This window comes from Lepidochelys kempii, chromosome 2, assembly GCF_965140285.1.
Source record: "Lepidochelys kempii isolate rLepKem1 chromosome 2, rLepKem1.hap1, whole genome shotgun sequence".
Taxonomy (NCBI): Eukaryota; Metazoa; Chordata; order Testudines; family Cheloniidae; genus Lepidochelys; species Lepidochelys kempii.
The window spans coordinates 243,591,078-243,609,215 of NC_136381.1; the positions used below are offsets into that span (position 1 = coordinate 243,591,078).

At 41.3% G+C, this 18,138-nt stretch overlaps 1 protein-coding gene across 4 annotated transcripts in view; it reads left to right on the top strand.

Annotated features, from left to right (window-relative positions):
• The window catches only part of CCNY (cyclin Y), a 228,300-nt gene extending 211,195 nt beyond the window's left edge, over window positions 1-17,105 (top strand). For all 4 annotated transcript variants that reach the window (XM_073334456.2, XM_073334457.2, XM_073334459.2 and 1 more), the window contains one exon: window positions 14,596-17,105. In XM_073334456.2, coding sequence (XP_073190557.1) covers window positions 14,596-14,712 — 117 coding nt within the window. In that variant the 3' untranslated portion in view covers window positions 14,713-17,105. The remainder of the gene's footprint in view (window positions 1-14,595) is intronic.
• The last annotated feature ends 1,033 nt before the right edge of the window (window positions 17,106-18,138 follow it).

Here is an 18,138-nt window from a genome sequence, read left to right on the forward strand (position 1 = left end):
CACCTTAGAGACTAAGAGAGTCTCTTAGCTCACGAAAGCTTATGCTCAAATAAACAGAGTAATGTCTTTTACATTCCCTCCACCAGCTTCCTGTTGCAGAAGTGGAGGTTGGCTATTAGCTGCTGGCTACAAAGTTTTCTTGACCAGGAAGATGCGTAGAAATGGACTTTTTTAATAGGCAGAGATTCTTCTTTCCACTTCTAGCTCTCACCAAATTAAGGAGGGCTCCTCTGTCACTAGCTTCTTCATGCCCAAAGTGTTTACTGGCTGCTTTTTGGCTCAGAAAAGGTGACTAACAAATATATTTAAATTCTTTTTTTTTTTTTAATTTCCTCAAACATCAGTCCTTCCAGACCACTGTTCTTTTAATTTGTTTGGAGGGGTTTTTGTTTGTTTGTTTTTATTGTTTGCTTTTTTTTGTGTGTTATATATGAAGTCCCTCTAGTTTGTCAAAATATTTCTGGTAATGAGGTGACCAAATCTGCATACATTCATTTCCAAGTGGATGGCAGCGGAGCCTTAGAGAATGGAAAGTATTTCCTCCCTGCACTGGACGTGATTTGCAGCCCAAATTCACACTGGCAGCTTTGGGGTTTGTTTGTTTTCTTGCCAATGACAATGTCTTGTCCAGAATCATAAACCTTGATGAAGTGTGTACATTTATAACACTGGAGAGAATGTTCCTGGCTGATCACATGCATTACAACCATGCCCAATAAAAGACCATCTATTATCTTAATTGTTGGAGGAGAAGGTATTTATATTTGGTTTTGTATTTGTATTATTTGTATGTGTAGAGGCTTGTTGGGGCTTTGTGCTGGGAGAGAAGCTGAGCCCTGATTAGGGGGCGGGGCTTCTCTGACTAGGGGTCCTATAAAGGCAGCCAGCCAGTCAGGCAGCGGCACAGACAGCTGTAGCAGCACAGGAGCCAGCAAACAGAGCTGTAAACAGGGGAGTTTCAGGGGGAGTTATTTTGTATTGTGGTGCTTGTTTGGGGTTTGTTTTTGCTGTGGGTGGTGGTGTTTTGGGTGTGGTTTGTGTTTCCCAGATGAACAGGATTTAGGTGGGAAGGCTATGACAGATACAGAGGCAGCAGTGGGAGCGACCCATTTAGTGGAAGACACAATAAAGATGACTGGATGTGGACGCTGCGGTATGTACATGATCCTGGAGGGGGCACCTGGTAAGAGTTTTGTCTGCATGAAGTGCCGTCTGACAGAACTGATGGAGGAAAAGATCCGAGGTTTGGAGATGCAGGTGGAAAGTCTGGTTGAGTTTAGGAAGGGGTTTGAGCAGATTATGGAGCAAAGACATGAGGTATCTGAAAGGAAAGCTCAGACTTGCAGATGGAAGCAGGACTGAGGAATTCTGAGGGGAGACTGGGTGAGGAAAGTGGTCAGTGGAAGCATGTGACTAAAAGAACCAGGCAGAGGAAAAGACGGGCTAGTGAAGGAGAAATAGAGCTCAAGAACAGGTTTGCAGAGTTGGAAAATGAAGAAGGGGCTCAGCAGGTAGTCACTGAAGGTGGAAGGGCAAGGAAGAAGAGAAGAGTGGCTAGTCCTATAGGAAAAGGGGAAGAGTTAATGGACACTACACCAAATATGATCCCCAGGAGGATACAGGATGGGTTGAAGAGGATTACAAGGGAGAATAGGAATGGAAAGAACTTGCAGCCAGAGAGAACAGGGGATAGACTGGAGAATAGCACTGTCACCAGGAAAAGGCAGGTCTATGTGATCGGGGACTCTTTACTGAGAAGAATAGATAGGCCTGTAACCAGAGCTGATCCAGAGAATAAAAGCATGTGCTGCCTTCCAGGTGCTAAGATACGGGATGTAGACCTGAGGTTGAAAAGGATCCTAAAGGGAGCGGGAAAGAATCCTCTAATTATCCTTCATGTGGGAACAAATGATACGGATAGATTCTCACTGGAAAGTATGAAAGGAAACTATGCTAGGCTGGGGAAGATGCGTAAGGAAATTGAGGCTCAGGTGTTTCTTAGTGGGATTCTGCCTGTTCCTAGAGAAGGGCAACAAAGGTGTGACAAGATTATGACTATCAACAGATGGCTTAGGCAGTGGTGCTATAAGGAGGGCTTTGCAATGTATGGCCACTGGGAGGCATTCAAGGGCAGAGGACAGTTCTCTCTGGATGGACTTCATCTGAGTAGGGAAGGAAATAGACTTCTAGGATGGAGGCTGGCACAACCGATTAAGAGAGCTTTAAACTAGGAATCTGGGGGAGATGGTTGGGAGATGTCCAGGTAATCTCCACGCCGGATTTTAGCATTGAGAGGGAAGAAAACGAAGTAAGAAAGGATACAGCCGTGGGTAGGAGAATGTATATAAGGAGGAAGGGCAGTGTGGATGCCAGTCTAATAAGTTATACTGGCTGTGGAATGACCATGCCTAATAGGGTACAGAATGTGAGTGAGGCCAAACAGCAAAAATTAAGATGCTCGTACACCAATGCGAGGAGCCTGGGTAACAAAATGGAGGAACTAGAGCTACTGGTGCAGGAAGTGAAACCAGATATTCTAGGGAGAACAGAAACCTGGTGGAATAGGAGTCATGACTGGACTACAGGGATTGAGGGGTATGTGCTGTTTAGGAAAGACAGAAATAAAGGTAAAGGTGGTGGAGTAGCATTGTATATCAATGATGAGGTAGAAAGTAAAGAAATAAGAAGCGATGGAATGGATAAGACAGAGTCCGTCTGGGCAAAAATCACATTGGGGAAGAAAACTACTAGAGCCTCCCCTGGGATAGTGCTTGGGGTGCGCTATAGACTGCCGGGATCTAATCTGGATATGGATAGAGTCCTCTTTAATGTTTTTAATGGAAACTGCGTGATCATGGGGGACTTTAACTTCCCAGATATAGACTGGAGGACGAGTGCTAGTAATAATAATAGGGCTCAGATTTTCCTAGATGTGATAGCTGATGGATTCCTTCATCAAGTAGTTGCTGAACTGACTAGAGGGGTTTCCTTTTTAGATTTGCTTTTGGTGAGTAGTGAGGACCTCATAGAAGAAATGACTGTACAGGAAATGTTGGTTCAAGTGATCATGAGCTAATTCAATTCAAACTGAATGGAAGGATTAACAAAAATAAATCTGCAACTAGGGTTTTTGATTTCAAAAGGGCTGACTTTCAAAAATTAAGGAAATTAGTTAGGGAAGTGGATTAGACTGAATAATTTATGGATCTAAAGGCAGAGGAGGCCTGGGATTACTTTAAATCAAAGCTGCAGAAGCAATTGGAAGCCTGCATCCCAAGAAAGGGGAAAAAATTCATAGGCAGGAGTTGTAGACGAAGCTGGATGAGTAAGCATCTCAGAGAGGTGATTAAGAAAAAGCAGAAAGCATACAGGGAGTGGAAGATGGGAGGGATCAGCAAGGAAAGCTACCTTATTGAGGTCAGAACATGTAGGGATAAAGTGAGACAGGCTAAAAGTCAAGTAGAGTTGGACCTTGCAAAGGGTTTTAAAGCCAGTAGTAAAAGGGTCTATAGCCATATAAATAAGAAGAAAACAAAGAAAGAAGTGGGACCTCTAAACACTGAGGATGGAGTGGAGGTAAGGATAATCTAGGCATGGCCCAATATCTAAACAAATACTTTGCCTTAGTCTTAATAAGGATAAAGAGGATCTTAGGGATAATGGTAGCATGACAAATGGGAATGAGGATATGGAGGTAGATATTACCATATCTGAAGTAGAAGCGAAACTCTAACAGTTTAATCTAAATCGGGGGGCCCAGATAATCTTCATCCAAGAATATTAAAGGAATTGGCACATGAAGTTGCAAGCCCATTAGCAAGAATTTTTAATGAATCTGTAAACTCAGGGGTTGTACCGTATGATCGGAGAATTGCTAACATAGTTCCTATTTTTAAGAAAGGGAAAAAATGTGATCCGGGGAACTACAGGCCTGTTAGTTTGACATCTGTAGTATGCAAGGTCTTGGAAAAAAATTTGGAGGAGAAAGTAGTTAAGGACATTGAGATCAATGGTAAATGGGACAAAATACAACATGGTTTTACAAAAGGTAGAACGTACCAAACTAACCTGATCTCCTTCTTTGAGAACGTAACAGATTTTTTAGACAAAGAAAACGCAGTGGATCTAATTTACCTAGATTTCAGTAAGGCGTTTGATCCATGCCACATGGAAAATTATTAGTTAAATTGGAAAAGATGGGGATCAATATGAAAATTGAGAGGTGGATAAGGAATTGGTTAACGGGGAGACTACAGCGGGTCCTACTGAAAGGTGAACTATCAGGCTGGAGGGAGGTTACCAGTGGAGTTCCTCAAGGAGCGGTTTTGGGGCCAATCTTATTTAATCTTTTTATTACTGACCTCGGCACAAAAAGTGGGAGTGTGCTAATAAAGTTTGCGGATGATACAAAGCTGGGAGGTATTGCCAATTTAGAGAGAGACTGGGATATCTTACAGGAAGATTTGGATGACCTTGTAAACTGGAGTAATAGTAACAGGATGAAATTTAATAGTGAGAAATGTAAGGTTATGCATTTAGGGATTAATAACAAGCATTTTAGTTATAAGCTGGGGACGCATCAATTAGAAGTAACGGAGGAGGAGAAGGACCTTGGAGTATTGGTTGATCATAGGATCATTATGAGCTGCCAATGTGATATGGCTGTGAAAAAAGCTAATGTGGTCTTGGGATGCATCAGGAGAGGTATTTCCAGTAGGATAAGGAGGTTTTAGTACTGTTATACAAGGCACTGGTGAGACCTCACCTGGAATACTGTGTGCAGTTCTGGTCTCCCATGTTTAAGAAGGATGAATTCAAATTGGAACAGGTACAGAGAAGGGCTACTAGGGTGATCCGAGAAATGGAAAACCTGTCTTATGAAAGGAGACTCAAGGAGCTTGGCTTGTTTAACCTAACTAAAAAAGGTTGGGGGAGATATGATTGCTCTCTATAAATATATCAGAGGGATAAATACCAGGGAGAGAGAGGAATTCTTTAAGCTCAGTACCAGGGTGGACACAAGAACAAATGGATATAAGTTGGCCATCGGGAAGTTTAGACTTGAAATTAGACGAAAGTTTCTAACCATCAGAAGAGTGAAGTTTTGGAATAGCCTTCCAAGGGAAGCAGTGGGGGCAAAAGACCTATCTAGCTTTAAGATTAGACTCGATAAGTTTTGGAGGAGATGGTATGATGGGATAACATGATTTTGGCAATTAATTGATCTTTAAATATTCATGATAAATAGGCCCAATGGCCTGTGATGGGATGTGAGATGGGGTGGGATCTGAGTTACTACAGAGAATTCTTTCCTGGGTATCTGGCTGGTGAGTCTTGCCCACGTGCTCAGGGTTTAGCTGATCGCCATATTTGGGGTCGGGAAAGAATTTTCATCCAGGGCAGATTGGAAGAGGCCCTGGAGGTTTCTCGCCTACCTCTGTAGCATGGGTCATGGGTCACTTGCTGGAGGATTCTCTGTTCCTTGAAGTCTTTAAATCACAGTTTGAGGTCTTCAATAGCTCAGACATAGGTGAGAGGTTTTTCGCAGGAGTGGGTGGGTGAGATTCTGTGGCCTGCGTTGTGCAGGAGGTTGGACTAGATGATCAGAATGATCCCTTCTGACCTTAATATCTATGAATCTTGTAAATCATGTGTTACAGAGCTCTTTTTACAGAAGCTGTCTATTTGAATACATAATCCTATTACAAAAACCTGACATTAAAAGTTAATAGAAAACGAAGATTTTGTAGAAGAGGGTTGATTTTCTTAGATCAACAGAAATATAACTCATAGTTCTAGTGTGTTACGTAATTAAAATATAAATTTAAACCCTAGCTTTCCAATTTCTTTCTTATTGGAATCTTTATTCTTCTCATCCCATTTCTGAAATTTATTTCCAAAGTGAACTTAAATTTTACAAAACATAAATTATGAAGGTTTGTATGTCCTGTGAGACCCTCATAAAATCAGAGTTAATTTTGCTAGTGGATATAACAGATTAAATATTAAATGCCTTGTCTGCAGAAAATTGTTGCCTTCCTGAATACAAGTTACTTTGGAGTTAATGTAAGGACAATGCTTTTCTTTTGTGTATATCGTATTTAAGAATGGCCATACTGGATCAGATCAGTGGTCCATCTAGCCCAGTATCCTCTCACAGAGTATCAGGGTTGGAAGGGACCTTAGGAGGTCTAGTCCAATCCCCTGCTCAGAGCAGGACCAATCCCCAATTTTTGCCCCAGATCCCTAAATGGCCCCCTCAAGGATTGAACTCACAACCTTGTGTTTAGCAGGCCAATGCTCAAACAACTGAGCTATCCCTCCCCCCAACAGTGGCCAATGCCAGATTCTTCAGAGGGAATGAACAGAATAGGGCAATATTGAGTGATCCTTCCCCTGTCCTCCAGTCCCAGCATCTGGCATTCAGAGGCTTAGGAACACCCAGAGCATGGGGTTGAGTCCTTGACCATCTTGGCTAATGGCCACTGATGGACTTATGCTCCGTGAACTTACCTTATTCTTTTTGTAACCCAGTTATGCTTTTGGCCTTCACAACAACCCATGGTAACGAGTTCCACAGGTTGACTGTGCGTTGTGTGAAGAAGTACTTCCTTTTGTTAGTTTGAAACCTGCTGCCTGTTAATTTCATTGGGTGACCCCTGGTTCTTGTGTTATGTGATGAGGTAAATAACACTTCCTTATTCACTTTCTCCACACCAGTCATGATTTAATACATCTCTGTCATATCCCTCCTTAGCTGTCTCTTTTCCAAGCTCAGCTGTCTCAATCTTTTTCATCTCTTCTCATATGGAAGCTGTTCCATACCCCTGATCATTTTTGTTGCTCTTATTTGTACCTTTTCCTATTAGGAATACTTGGCATTGTTTTCCAGTGTGCATTACTTTGCATTTATCAACATTGAATTTCATCTCCCATTCTGTTGCCCAGTCACCCAGTTTTGTGAGATAGTTTTGTAACTCTTCGCAGTGTGCTTTGGACTTAACTATTTTGAACAATTTTGTATTGTTTGCAAATGTTACCAGGTCACTGTTTACCCCTATTTCCAGATCATTTATAAATATATTGAACAGCACTGCTCCCAGTACAGATTCCTTGAGGACCCTGCTATTTACCTCTCTCCATTCTGAAAACTGACCATTTATTCCTACCCTGAGTAGAAATGCTTGATTTAATTCCTAACCCAAGTAGGTTTATAAGCCAAAATTGACTTTGCTTCAGCGGCAGCTTGAGAAAGTGGCTTCCAATGTTGATTGTGTGACCCCTCCCAAATCTGGAAAAGCTGCATTTAAATACAGGATTGTTAAAATCCTAATCGTGTTGCACATCAGTGAGAATTCCCGTGTGAGAGCAAGGATGCAAAATATTATCAGGATCTATTCAAACCCAGTTTTCATCTTATCTGACAGAAAGCTAGGACAGAAATATTTCTGTCAAACGGACAATATTGAAGTAATTAATTCCTTTAGCTAAATGATGGGTTGCTAAGGATTATGGACTGATTTGGCAAGCAAATGGCTGAGCGCTCCATCTCAGGTCCACTTACTTTCTAAGCCAGTCTTTTGCCATGGTTAAACTATTTCCTCTATTTGGTTTTGAAACAGTGCTGTAAATATTTTGAGTCCGTTTGGTTTCTATTTGATATAAAATGTGGAAAGGTCTCATAACCCAAATCTCATTCTTACTAAGGACCTATAAGTGACTTGGGTTATAAAGTGTTGTTTTATATAAATGTTCTGTTCAGGTGCACTAGGAGAGAGAATAACCTCATTTGCTGCGATCATGTCTGCATATATCTACAGAGCCAGTTATATAAGGGGCAAAAGCTCCTGAAGTGTAGAAAACAGAACATTTAAAAATAGTTTCAAACTGATGGAGAAGGGAAGACAAGTACTTGTGTGTCTTTTTTTTAGAATGGCAAGTGTCTTGGTGAGCAACAAATAAGAGTATTATGGCAAAAATAATACCTTTCAGAAACGTCATGTGGGCAGAGATTTTACACATGCATCTTGTTTCCAGCAGACCCCAATTTGTATGTCACGATTTTATTTCATCAGTAAGGATAACTTGTGATGCACTGCAGACAACAGGAAGGTGACTTTCTCTACTGTCTTGAGATAATTTTGTTGAAAACTACTTATAGTTTTGGTGTATAGAGGCAAGATAATTAAGCCACTGATTTGGGACCCCATTAATAATGAATTAAAGGAGGGTAATATAATTAATGTCAGTCAACATGGTGTGAAGGTATAAGGGATACCACTGAACTGAGATCAGAGGCCAGCAGCTGACTGACTGGTTGGCTGATTAGCCTCACTCATTGCACCAGGGAAAAAGACCTGCAGCTTACTTGGCTGATCCTCATAAAACGAAGAGCAGGAAATTGAGAGGGAGACCTGCAATACCTGCCAGAGGCTGGAGCTACTGCCCCCAGAAACAAAACAGACAGAAAGCAGACTGTGCAAAGTCCTATTATCAAAAAGGCTGAGGTAAGAGCCATGAACTTATTGGTTGATGAACTTACAGGGGGTGAAGGACAGACTTAGGGAAGTTTTGATCTTGTTTTGTTGAGACTTGAAATAAAATAAAAAGGAAACACGACTGACCCTACTGGAAACTGCCTTCTCTAGACTCAGTGAGAATGTTCCAGGCAGAATTCCCCTGGGGAGGGTGCTGGCTCGGTAAGAGCAAGCTGGGGTCCAGCCGGAAGAGGGAACTATAAGACGGGCCCCAAACTCGTACATGTGGGTTAATGGAAAATAGATCCTGTCAAACTGTCATTGCGTTATTTTTTTTATGAGATTACAAATTCGATTGGCAACGGTACTAGTGTTGATGTAATAGACTTAGACATCTGTAGAGCTTGTACCTCACACCATTTTGGTTAAAAAACAAAATTTATGTGGCACACATTAAATTGATTAAAAACTGGCTAGATGACAGGTCTCAAAATATAATTGTAAATGGGGAATCATCACAGAGCAGGAGTATATCTAGTGGGGTTCCACTGGCATTGGTTCTTGACCCTACCCTATTTTATATTTTTATCAATGACTTGTCAGAGACCATAAAATCACCACTGACAAAGTTTGCAGATGCCACAAAGATTGGGGGAGTGGCAAATAATGAAGAGGACCGGTTACTGATACAAAACCATCTGGATTGCTCTTAAACTGGGTGCAAGCAAACAATATGAGTTTTAATATTGGCTAAATGTATACATCTGGGAAAAAAGAGTGTAGGCCATATTTATAAGATGGAGAACTCTATCCTGGAAGACAGTGAAAAAGATTTGGGGCCATGGTGGATAATCAGCTTGAACATGAGTTCCCATTGCGATTCTGTAGTGAAAAGGGCTAATCAGCCCTCGGTTGCATAAATAGGGGGATATCAAGTAGGAGCAGAGAGGTTATTTTACCTCTGTATTTAGCACTGGGCTGAACCACTGTGTCCAGTTCTAGTGCCCACAAGTCAAGAAGACTTAACAAGAAGTTGATAAATGGGAGAGGGTTCAGAGAAGGACCATGAGAATGATTAAAGGATTAGTAAACATGTTTTATAATGACAGGCTGAAAGAAATCAATCTATTTAGCTTAAGAAAGAGAAGGTTAAGGGGTGACTTGATCACAGTTTATAAGTACCTACATGGGAAACACATACTTGATAATGGGCTCTTCAATCTAGCAGACAGAGGTATAACACAATCCAAAGGCGAGCATTTGAAGCTAGACAAATTCAAACTGGAAATACGGTGTACATTTTTAACGGTGAGGGTAGTTTAACCATTGGAACAATTTACCACGGGTTGTGGTGGATTCTCCATCACTAGCAATTATTAAATCTAGATTGGATTTTTTTTTTCCAAAAAGATCTGTTCTAGGAATTGTTTTGGAGAAGTTCCATGGCCTGTGTTATACAGCAGGTCGACTAGGTGGTCACAATGGTCCCTCCCTTCTGGCCTGGGAGTTTGACTCTGACATCCTCTCCCTGGTGGCCCATTTCTCATTTAATTATTTCAAGTATTTGCTTTGCAGCAATTTGTCATCCAGAGAGATGGGGAGTGTATTACTCAAAGGATGGATGCATCCTTGGATCATGAGACTTTGAGGAAAGAAGTTTTTCAGGCTCATTCTCAGGCATTTCAGAGGGGGAGAAGTCTCACCACATTCTTCCAACAACTTAATTTTGCCAAGCAAAACAAAACAGGAGACAGAGCTCATGTACAATGTCCTTCTGCCTTCTTTTCTTTTGCTCCTCAGTCATTTCCCTGTCCTTTTTCTCCAGTCTCCTCATTCTCTTTCTTGACTACCTATCTTTGGCTCCCTTCTTTAGGTACCTGCCCCCTACAACTTTAACGGAAGAGATAAAGAAGCCTTTATGTGTTCGCCACTACTGTCTCTGGCCCTGATCCAGAAAAACGTCAACATTTTGGACAGCTCTTAATGCTTAAGAGTGTTCCTGAATCGGGGCCTCTGCATGTAAACCTGGTGCTTGGCATCAGAATGATGAACCTTAGCTCTGCATGGCTTCCCCAACATGTATCATGTATTTGGAAAGTATGGAGGACTGGGTGCAGATTATTGTGCACCCTACTCATCAGCTACAATCCTGACCCTGAATGTAGAAAAAGAGTTTTGTAAACCAGTTCTGGAGTTAGAATTTTTAAAGTCTGTATGATCTTATAGTACCTCCACAGGCATACTCTCCTGTGTGTCACATGCGTTCATTCTCAAGTTGGCTAAGGACAAAGTGAATGAAACAGTCTGCCTCCAGAGCTGCTCTAATGAGTCTCAAGGAATTTTGTGTCTCTTTTGAGGCTAGAATAATCTTTGGACTTCTTTTTAAAGGATGTTAAATTTTCTTGTGTATACAAGGTCTCTTCTGGATTAAATTATTCTTTAACATCATCTGTATTTTCTTCCACTGATTATATAAATTACCTAGCTAACAGGGCCCTGTGTCTCCTGAAATGAAGGAATGATGCATTATCATTGTGTTTCATAAAAAGATCCCATGGTTCTTCAGATAGGCTGATAAATTTTGGCTCTCAGAGCAATCCCTCCAACAGAGCATTTGTCATGCAGAAAACGTCTTTCTTGTAATAGTAAATTATTTAAAATAAGAAAAAACTGTTTCCTATGCTCCAAAATAAGGTTAGCATTTATTTAATAAGTATGTCTAAGGCTTCTTCTATACTTTTTCACCGAATAAAATATTGTGCATTATTAAAGAATTAGATTGAGACCGAAAGTGTAGGCATGTTCCACAGGCTGGGAAAAGGCCATTGTCTGAACCCAAACACATCTTATTCCTTGATAAAATGATCAGGAAGACCAAACCTAACTAAAAGCAGTGACGGCCTCAGGAAGATGGATGTTGTAACAAGTCAAGGGCCCTAAATCTTCCCCCACAAATTTTCACTGATGTTACTTCATTGAAGTCAATAGAGTTTATACCCTGTAAAACCAGTGTAGGTGGGAGGAGAATTAGGCCCAAGACGTTTGGAGAAAGACAGATTTTAAGACTCATTTTTTTCCTCTTCATTATGTGCAATTCAGAACAACAAAACTTCAGTTTTAATCACCACTCTCTTTGGTAGTGTTAAGATTATTTTTGGTATAAATATTACTTTTCAGTAAATCTCACTGAAAATCCAGTAAAAATTTCATAGACATTTCAGTTTTTGTAGATTTAAAAAAAAAAAAAAACTTTGGTTTTTCAATAATCAAAATCTTCAGTCACAAAAAAACCCTGAATTTTTTCCATTTAATTTTATGTCAAAAAGTTTGGTTTTTTAATCAAGCTCAAAATTCAGGAATTGTTGACCACTTTTGCTTTAGAATGACTTAAGATAGTAGTATATATCAGGGTGGGAAGGGACCTCAGGAGGTGATCTAGTCCAACCCCCTGCTCAGAGCAGGACCAATCCCCAATTTTTGCCCCAGATCCCTAAATGGCCGCCTCAAGGATTGAACTCACAACCCTGGGTTTAGCAGGCCAGTGATCAAACCACTGAGCTATTCCTACCCCCGAAAGTATTCATAGAATCATAGAATATCAGGGTTGGAAGGGACCTCAGGAGGTCATCTAGTCCAATCCCCTGCTCAAAGCAGGACCAATCCCCAATTTTTGCCCCAGATCCCTAAATCGCCCCCTCAAGGATTGAACTCACAACCCTGGATTTAGCAGGCCAATGCTCAAACCACTGAGCAATCCCTCCCCCCATAAATGGTTTGAATACTGTAAAAAAAAGGAAACATTTCTCTGTAGGGGCCCAGCTCCACTATGAAATTGTACCGTGATTTACTCTAGATTTTTCTTTTTTTTAAAAAAAAAAAAAAAAAAAAAAAAAAAAGTCCAGGGACATGATGATGACCAGGACTGACTTGTCAGCGTAGATAAGGAGGAGGAGGGTCAGCATCATGACAGCTAGTCACAGGGTAATTCCTCATGCCAGTAGTGTTTACCCATGACTAGCTGACATGATGCTAAGCACAATTTAGCTTAGTCTGCAGTGAGCATTTTGTCAACCCGTTCAACTAGATTTTTAATAGTATAACTAGGATTCGGGCTGGATTAATTTTTTGTGGGCCCGGCGCCAAACATATTTATAGGGCCCCCTAGGGAATGATTATAAAAGGGACTGGGGGCAGAAGCACAGCTGGGCAGGAGCTAGGGTTGGTCCCTGGAGCAAGGGAGGGGCCGGTGGTAAACTGCAAGCGCAGCAGGATTGGGGAGGAGGTAAACAGGATCCCCCCCACCTGCCCCTGCCCACATAGAGCTGGTACCTACCTGGGTCTAGCCCATTCTCTTCGTCTCTCTCTGCACTGAGCTGCCCCTTCTCGTGCACCAGCAGGACAGTCCTCTTCCAGCCCTCTGGGGTGGGTGTTGGGAGTGGGAGGAGCAGAGGCTAATGTGGTTGGTCCTATAACCAGACTTATAGTTTCCAGTCAGCACTGCTAACCGGACACTCAGGTCCTGTTTTCTACTGGAGTTTCCAGTCTAAAACTGGATAGCTGGCAACAGGGCTGCCAGAAAAGCCTGAGGTCGGGGAGGGACAAGCAATCATTTTTAAAAGTGAGAGGGCTAAGCCTGAAGCGGTGGAGGGGGGGAGTGGAGAGTTGCTAGTGGGCAGGGCCATGTCTGCTGTACTGCCCAGGTAGGTTGGAGACTGTGGGGATCAGCTGACACAGTATCCCCAGCCCAGGTGATGTGACAGCCAGGGGTGGATTTAGAGTGAGTGGGGCCCCCCAGCTTCATTTTTGGGGCCCATCCTTAGGACCCAGCCAAGAAAAAGAACATTCTCTCATCTCCTCCTGCCCCCATTTTTCATTTTTTTTCTTCCTCCTCCTCCTATAAGTAATAGCAAGTAAATGGAAATAAAGTGAGGTACCTTGATTGTTCTTGTATTCTGACTTATTTTTCCACAGACCATTTGAAAATCGCGGAGGATCTCGACGGACCACTTAATGATCTTTCCAAATATTGTAAAAAAAACAAAAAAACATTGGGGTGCGGGGGCTGGCCAGGAGCTAGGGTGAGGGAGGGGGCTCAGGGTTGGGGCAGGAGATGCGGTGTGGAGTGCTTACTTGGGGCAGCTCCTGTTTGGTGCGAGGGGTGCAGGTGGGAATGTGGGGGTGTGTGCAGGACCTTCCGTTTGGTGCTCAAGATAGGAGTGGGGATATGACAGGTTGCAGGAGTCAGGGCAGGGGGCTGGGGGGCATGAGGAGGGTGCAGGAGTCAGGGTAGGGGGCTGGGGAGGTGTGTGGGGGTGCAGGATTCAGGGCAGGGGAGGTGTTTGGGGGGAAGGGGGAAGGGCAGGGGGCTGGGGGAGTTTAAGGGGGGGTGCAGGGGTCAGGGCTGGGTAAGTGTGGGGGGGTGCGGGAGTCAGAGCAGGAGGCTGGGGATGTGTAAGGGAGGGTGCAGGGGTCAGGGTGGGCAAAAGGCTGGAGGTGCGGGCTGAGGTTGTGGGGGTGCTCACAGCAGGGGGCTGGAGAGGGTATGCCCTGCCCCCTCCCTCAAGGCCCCTCCCTCTCCTCCTGCCCAGAGTGGTGAGCGTGCTGAGGCTCTGCTTTTCCCTCTGCCTCCTGCTGGCAAACAGCTGATCAGGAGCAGGGGGGAGGGGCGGGAAGGTAGCATTCTGGGGGAAGAGCCCCAGCACCGGCAGCACCAATCTTGTGTCCCCACAGGAGAGAGTGGTGGGCGGAGAAGGCAGAGCCGGGGCCCCTTTGGAGCGTGGGCCCAGCGGCGCCATGGTAAATCCAGTACTGACTAGGATTACACTTCCTAATGAAGAAAAAGCTTGTGTGGGTCTCTGTTAACCTTCAAAAGTTAACATTGTAGACTGTGGAACTTCCCACCGTGTTTATCCTTTTCCAGAGGAATGGACTGTGTCAAAAGATTATTTTTTTAAGAGTCTTATCTGCATTGCATCATAAAGTGACACATGGTCATCCTGCCACATGATAAACCTACCTATATATAAAAAATAGCAGTATGCGGTTCTGTTATTTGTGTAGTGGTGACCTCTTTGACCTTCCCATAGGGCCTGACCTTTCTTCCCCTTTTCATCCTCAGGCTATCTCTCGCTTGTGTGAAGATAAGTATAAAGACTTCAGGAAATCTACAAAGAAACGGTCAGTTAGTGCTGACAATCTGACTGTGGTTAGATGGTCCCCTGCCATCATCTCCTAACAATGGAGTCTGGGATATTTCGACAGAAGGACTGTTTCATCCATCCAAATTTTTTGGAGTGTAATGGGGGAAAGACAAGACTTTGGGGTTTTTACTTTTAGATCCGTCAAGCTGCCTTTACAGTGCCTCCCCCTTGTGTAGCACATAAGAATAAAAAATTGAGAGGAAGGAGAAATCAGTACAGTATACAGGAGAGGAGATTGGAAGCAACTTTCTTTTTTTTTTTTTTTGGTCACTATTCCTCACAGCTTTACCCTTTTTCTGAGGAAACAGCTAGTCAAATGCTTGGAAGAGGAAACAAAAAAAAAAAAAATGGAGTAGAGGCAGAAAGAGATTAGGGGACTGTGCCATTTTTTTAATATTCTGTACTCTTCAGCAGAAGTGACGGCATGAAACCAAACCACATGATAAGTATGGCTGTGCACTATAGGAATGGAGTTGAATTATTTCTTCATAAATTATTCTCCTTCGTATCTTCTCTTTTTTCTATTTTCCTACTTCTCTGGGTTATTTTTCCAGCTCTTCTGCACAGCAGCAAATACAAAGTCTGTATCTACAGTAGCACAAACCTCTGAAAAAATAGTATTGGTGGGTTTTTTCATTGCACTTTTCTCCGTGAGCTGACTTATTTGCATTATTCTTCATAATCGTTATGCATATGTTATGTTTTATATTCCTTTTATTGTACTTAAAAATATAACTTGACCATAGTGCTGAACCAAAAGTTTATACTAAGATCAGATGATCATTCGTAATTTCATTATGTAGTTTATTTATAGTATATGTAGGTGTGTGTGCCTTCCTGGAATCATTTATATTTCCTTAATATAAAGATAGGGTTGTGGAAGGATTCAGTGATGATGAGACTTGGGCCAAATTGTTGAAATTTCCATCAGATCTTGTAGTCCTTTTTGCAAATTTTCATAGCATTAGAGGTTTAGAAGAATTCATTATATAAAAGACAGAGTTTTTTGTAGGGCCCAGCTAGTTCATTCCTTCACCTCCAGATCCATTGTTGCAAGCAATAGCCTCAATTTTTATATGTTTACTTTAAATCAAAGCTAGTTTGTTTGTATAAAATAAAAAACTTTAAAAAAAATTGTTCCAGTGAAAAGGCTCATAGAAGAGCAGAATGTTAATCTTTACCAAGGTATTATCACAGGTAGATTGAATTGGGAAAAAAAAAAACTTTCATTTTTCAGTGTAGGTGCTTTCAGAAATTTAAACAAAATTCAAACTGTGAAGACCATTTTCTGCTATGTTGATTATTGTACTCTTCTGTTGTTATTGGTTTCCTTCTCCTCTTGTGCCTATTCCCTCATGAGAGACACAAGAACCTTTTATATCAAATAATGTATCTATGTAAAAACATTTGTTTGCTCTATAATGCTCGTGTCTGATTTTATGAAGATTTTTTGCACGTTTTAGAAAGACACAGTTGAAAAATCTGGGTTCCCTGAATTTTTTTTCCTCAAGTTTCCTTGAAGTGAATGGCAGCAGACTTCCTGTATTTGACTTGCTTTGTGCACTACTCCAGTAAACGATAGTCCATATTAGTTTTATTAAGCCCCTTAGGGCTTATAGCAGACATACGAGCTCATGGATACATGTTCCACTCCCAGTGCAGTGCTGATCAGATGCCTTGAAAGTGGAGAGGCATTGAAAGGATTGCAGTACTAATACCAGAGTTTTCTATTAATATTCTAAAGTGATATGTATAGTATGAAACATTAAAGTCTTGCCCATAAATTCTCCTAGTGTCTTTCAGGGCATTAAAAGTAATCTAATTCTCATCCTTTATCATTGTGCCAATGCATCAGAACTGTGAGTACCCAGGTCCATTTCTTTTCCTTGAACATCGAATGTAAAGCCCACTCTTGAAAATAGAAAAAATGTAGAGCATTTGAAACTCCATTCAAAATATAGCTAAGGGGGCATTTTCCTAGCATTTGGACTTTGAGATCCCTGCCAAGCATAAATTTAGGTTTTACCGATCTGTAAAATGATTTGTTTTATCAAAACTTTGCAAAACAATTTTCTGTTAACTTTATAGCAGGAATATTAGTTTTATCCATATTTTTTCAGTGATAGAGATATGAACTCTGAACTATGTAAAGATCTCCGTGCATCTACTATAATTTTTGTGGAGTTTATTAAACTACTTTAAAGATTGTATAGTCTATTTATTGTATGTATGTACATACAGTCTGATTTAAAAAAAAAAGTGGATTCCGTAAAACCCGGCTCAGTCACGTTTAGACTATTGAATATTGTTTTAGCCTTGTGCACTGGACTCTACCTCTGTATAGGAGAATTTTCCATATCCTTAATTAGTACTGATTCTGTGATTAACTTGGTTGTTTCTTGCACTAAGAATTAAAAAAAAAAAAATCTGCTCTGTGTATTTTTTTTTCTTTAGTTTCAGTTTTGCAGTCGGAATCACTTACACTTAGGTGGGCTTTTCTTTCCCACATGGTTATGGAATGCTTTGCTTTCTGTTCTGGTTTGTTCTAAGTCTGCTACAGACACATACAACGATACAATACTTATCGATAAATCTGAGTATCATTTGTTTGCAAGGTATTCAATTCCATGTAATTAAAAATTGAATTATTATTTAGGATTACACTGTGTGTTAGTGTAGTTTTTGAAATATCATTGGATTGCAAATATCATCATGAGAGGGGGAAGTGTTCTTTCAGAGAACAAACCAAAAAGGCCAAACTGTGTTTTATCAATGCAAATGGGTTGTGGATTTGTTTTCAACACCTACAATATCAATTTATCATTTAAAAATTTTGCTGGGGTATTTCTGGATTTATTATTTAGCTATTGTCTTAGTCAGAAACAGAATGGAGTTGGAGACTTCATATAAGACCTTCTCAACTATCACTGTCTTAATGAATTGTATACTGTTTGGGGCCCAAGGGCCCTTGTGTTATAGCCTAAACAGTGGGAATTGGGAAAATGTTTGTAGAAGACATCTTGTAATGGTTTTTCTGTGCACCCTTTTACAGCCAGAGACTGCATAGAGAACAGCCATCCCCATTCCTCCCCTCTCTAAACAGCAGTTGGTGTTGCAATTGATGAATAACTTCAGCCATTGTATTTGTCCTTTGGTAACCACTCTTCCTTGAAGCTTTATTTTGTCAAGTTTTTAAGAGTTGGAATCAATGTATAAATAGATTTATATGGAAAAGAACTGTTTAGCAGCAAAAAGACCTACAGATTTTTCAGATATGTATATATATGCACACACACACACACCCATCCCTTCTGTTAATAAAAATATGAAAATTCTCGGCTGACTTTTCACTGGTTGGTATTTTCTGCCTCTTTCGGAGGCTGCATGTCCTGGATCTGGTACAGTCAAATCATGTTTCAAGGACCAGTGACTTGAATAACCACATGTATGTTGTTAGTGCA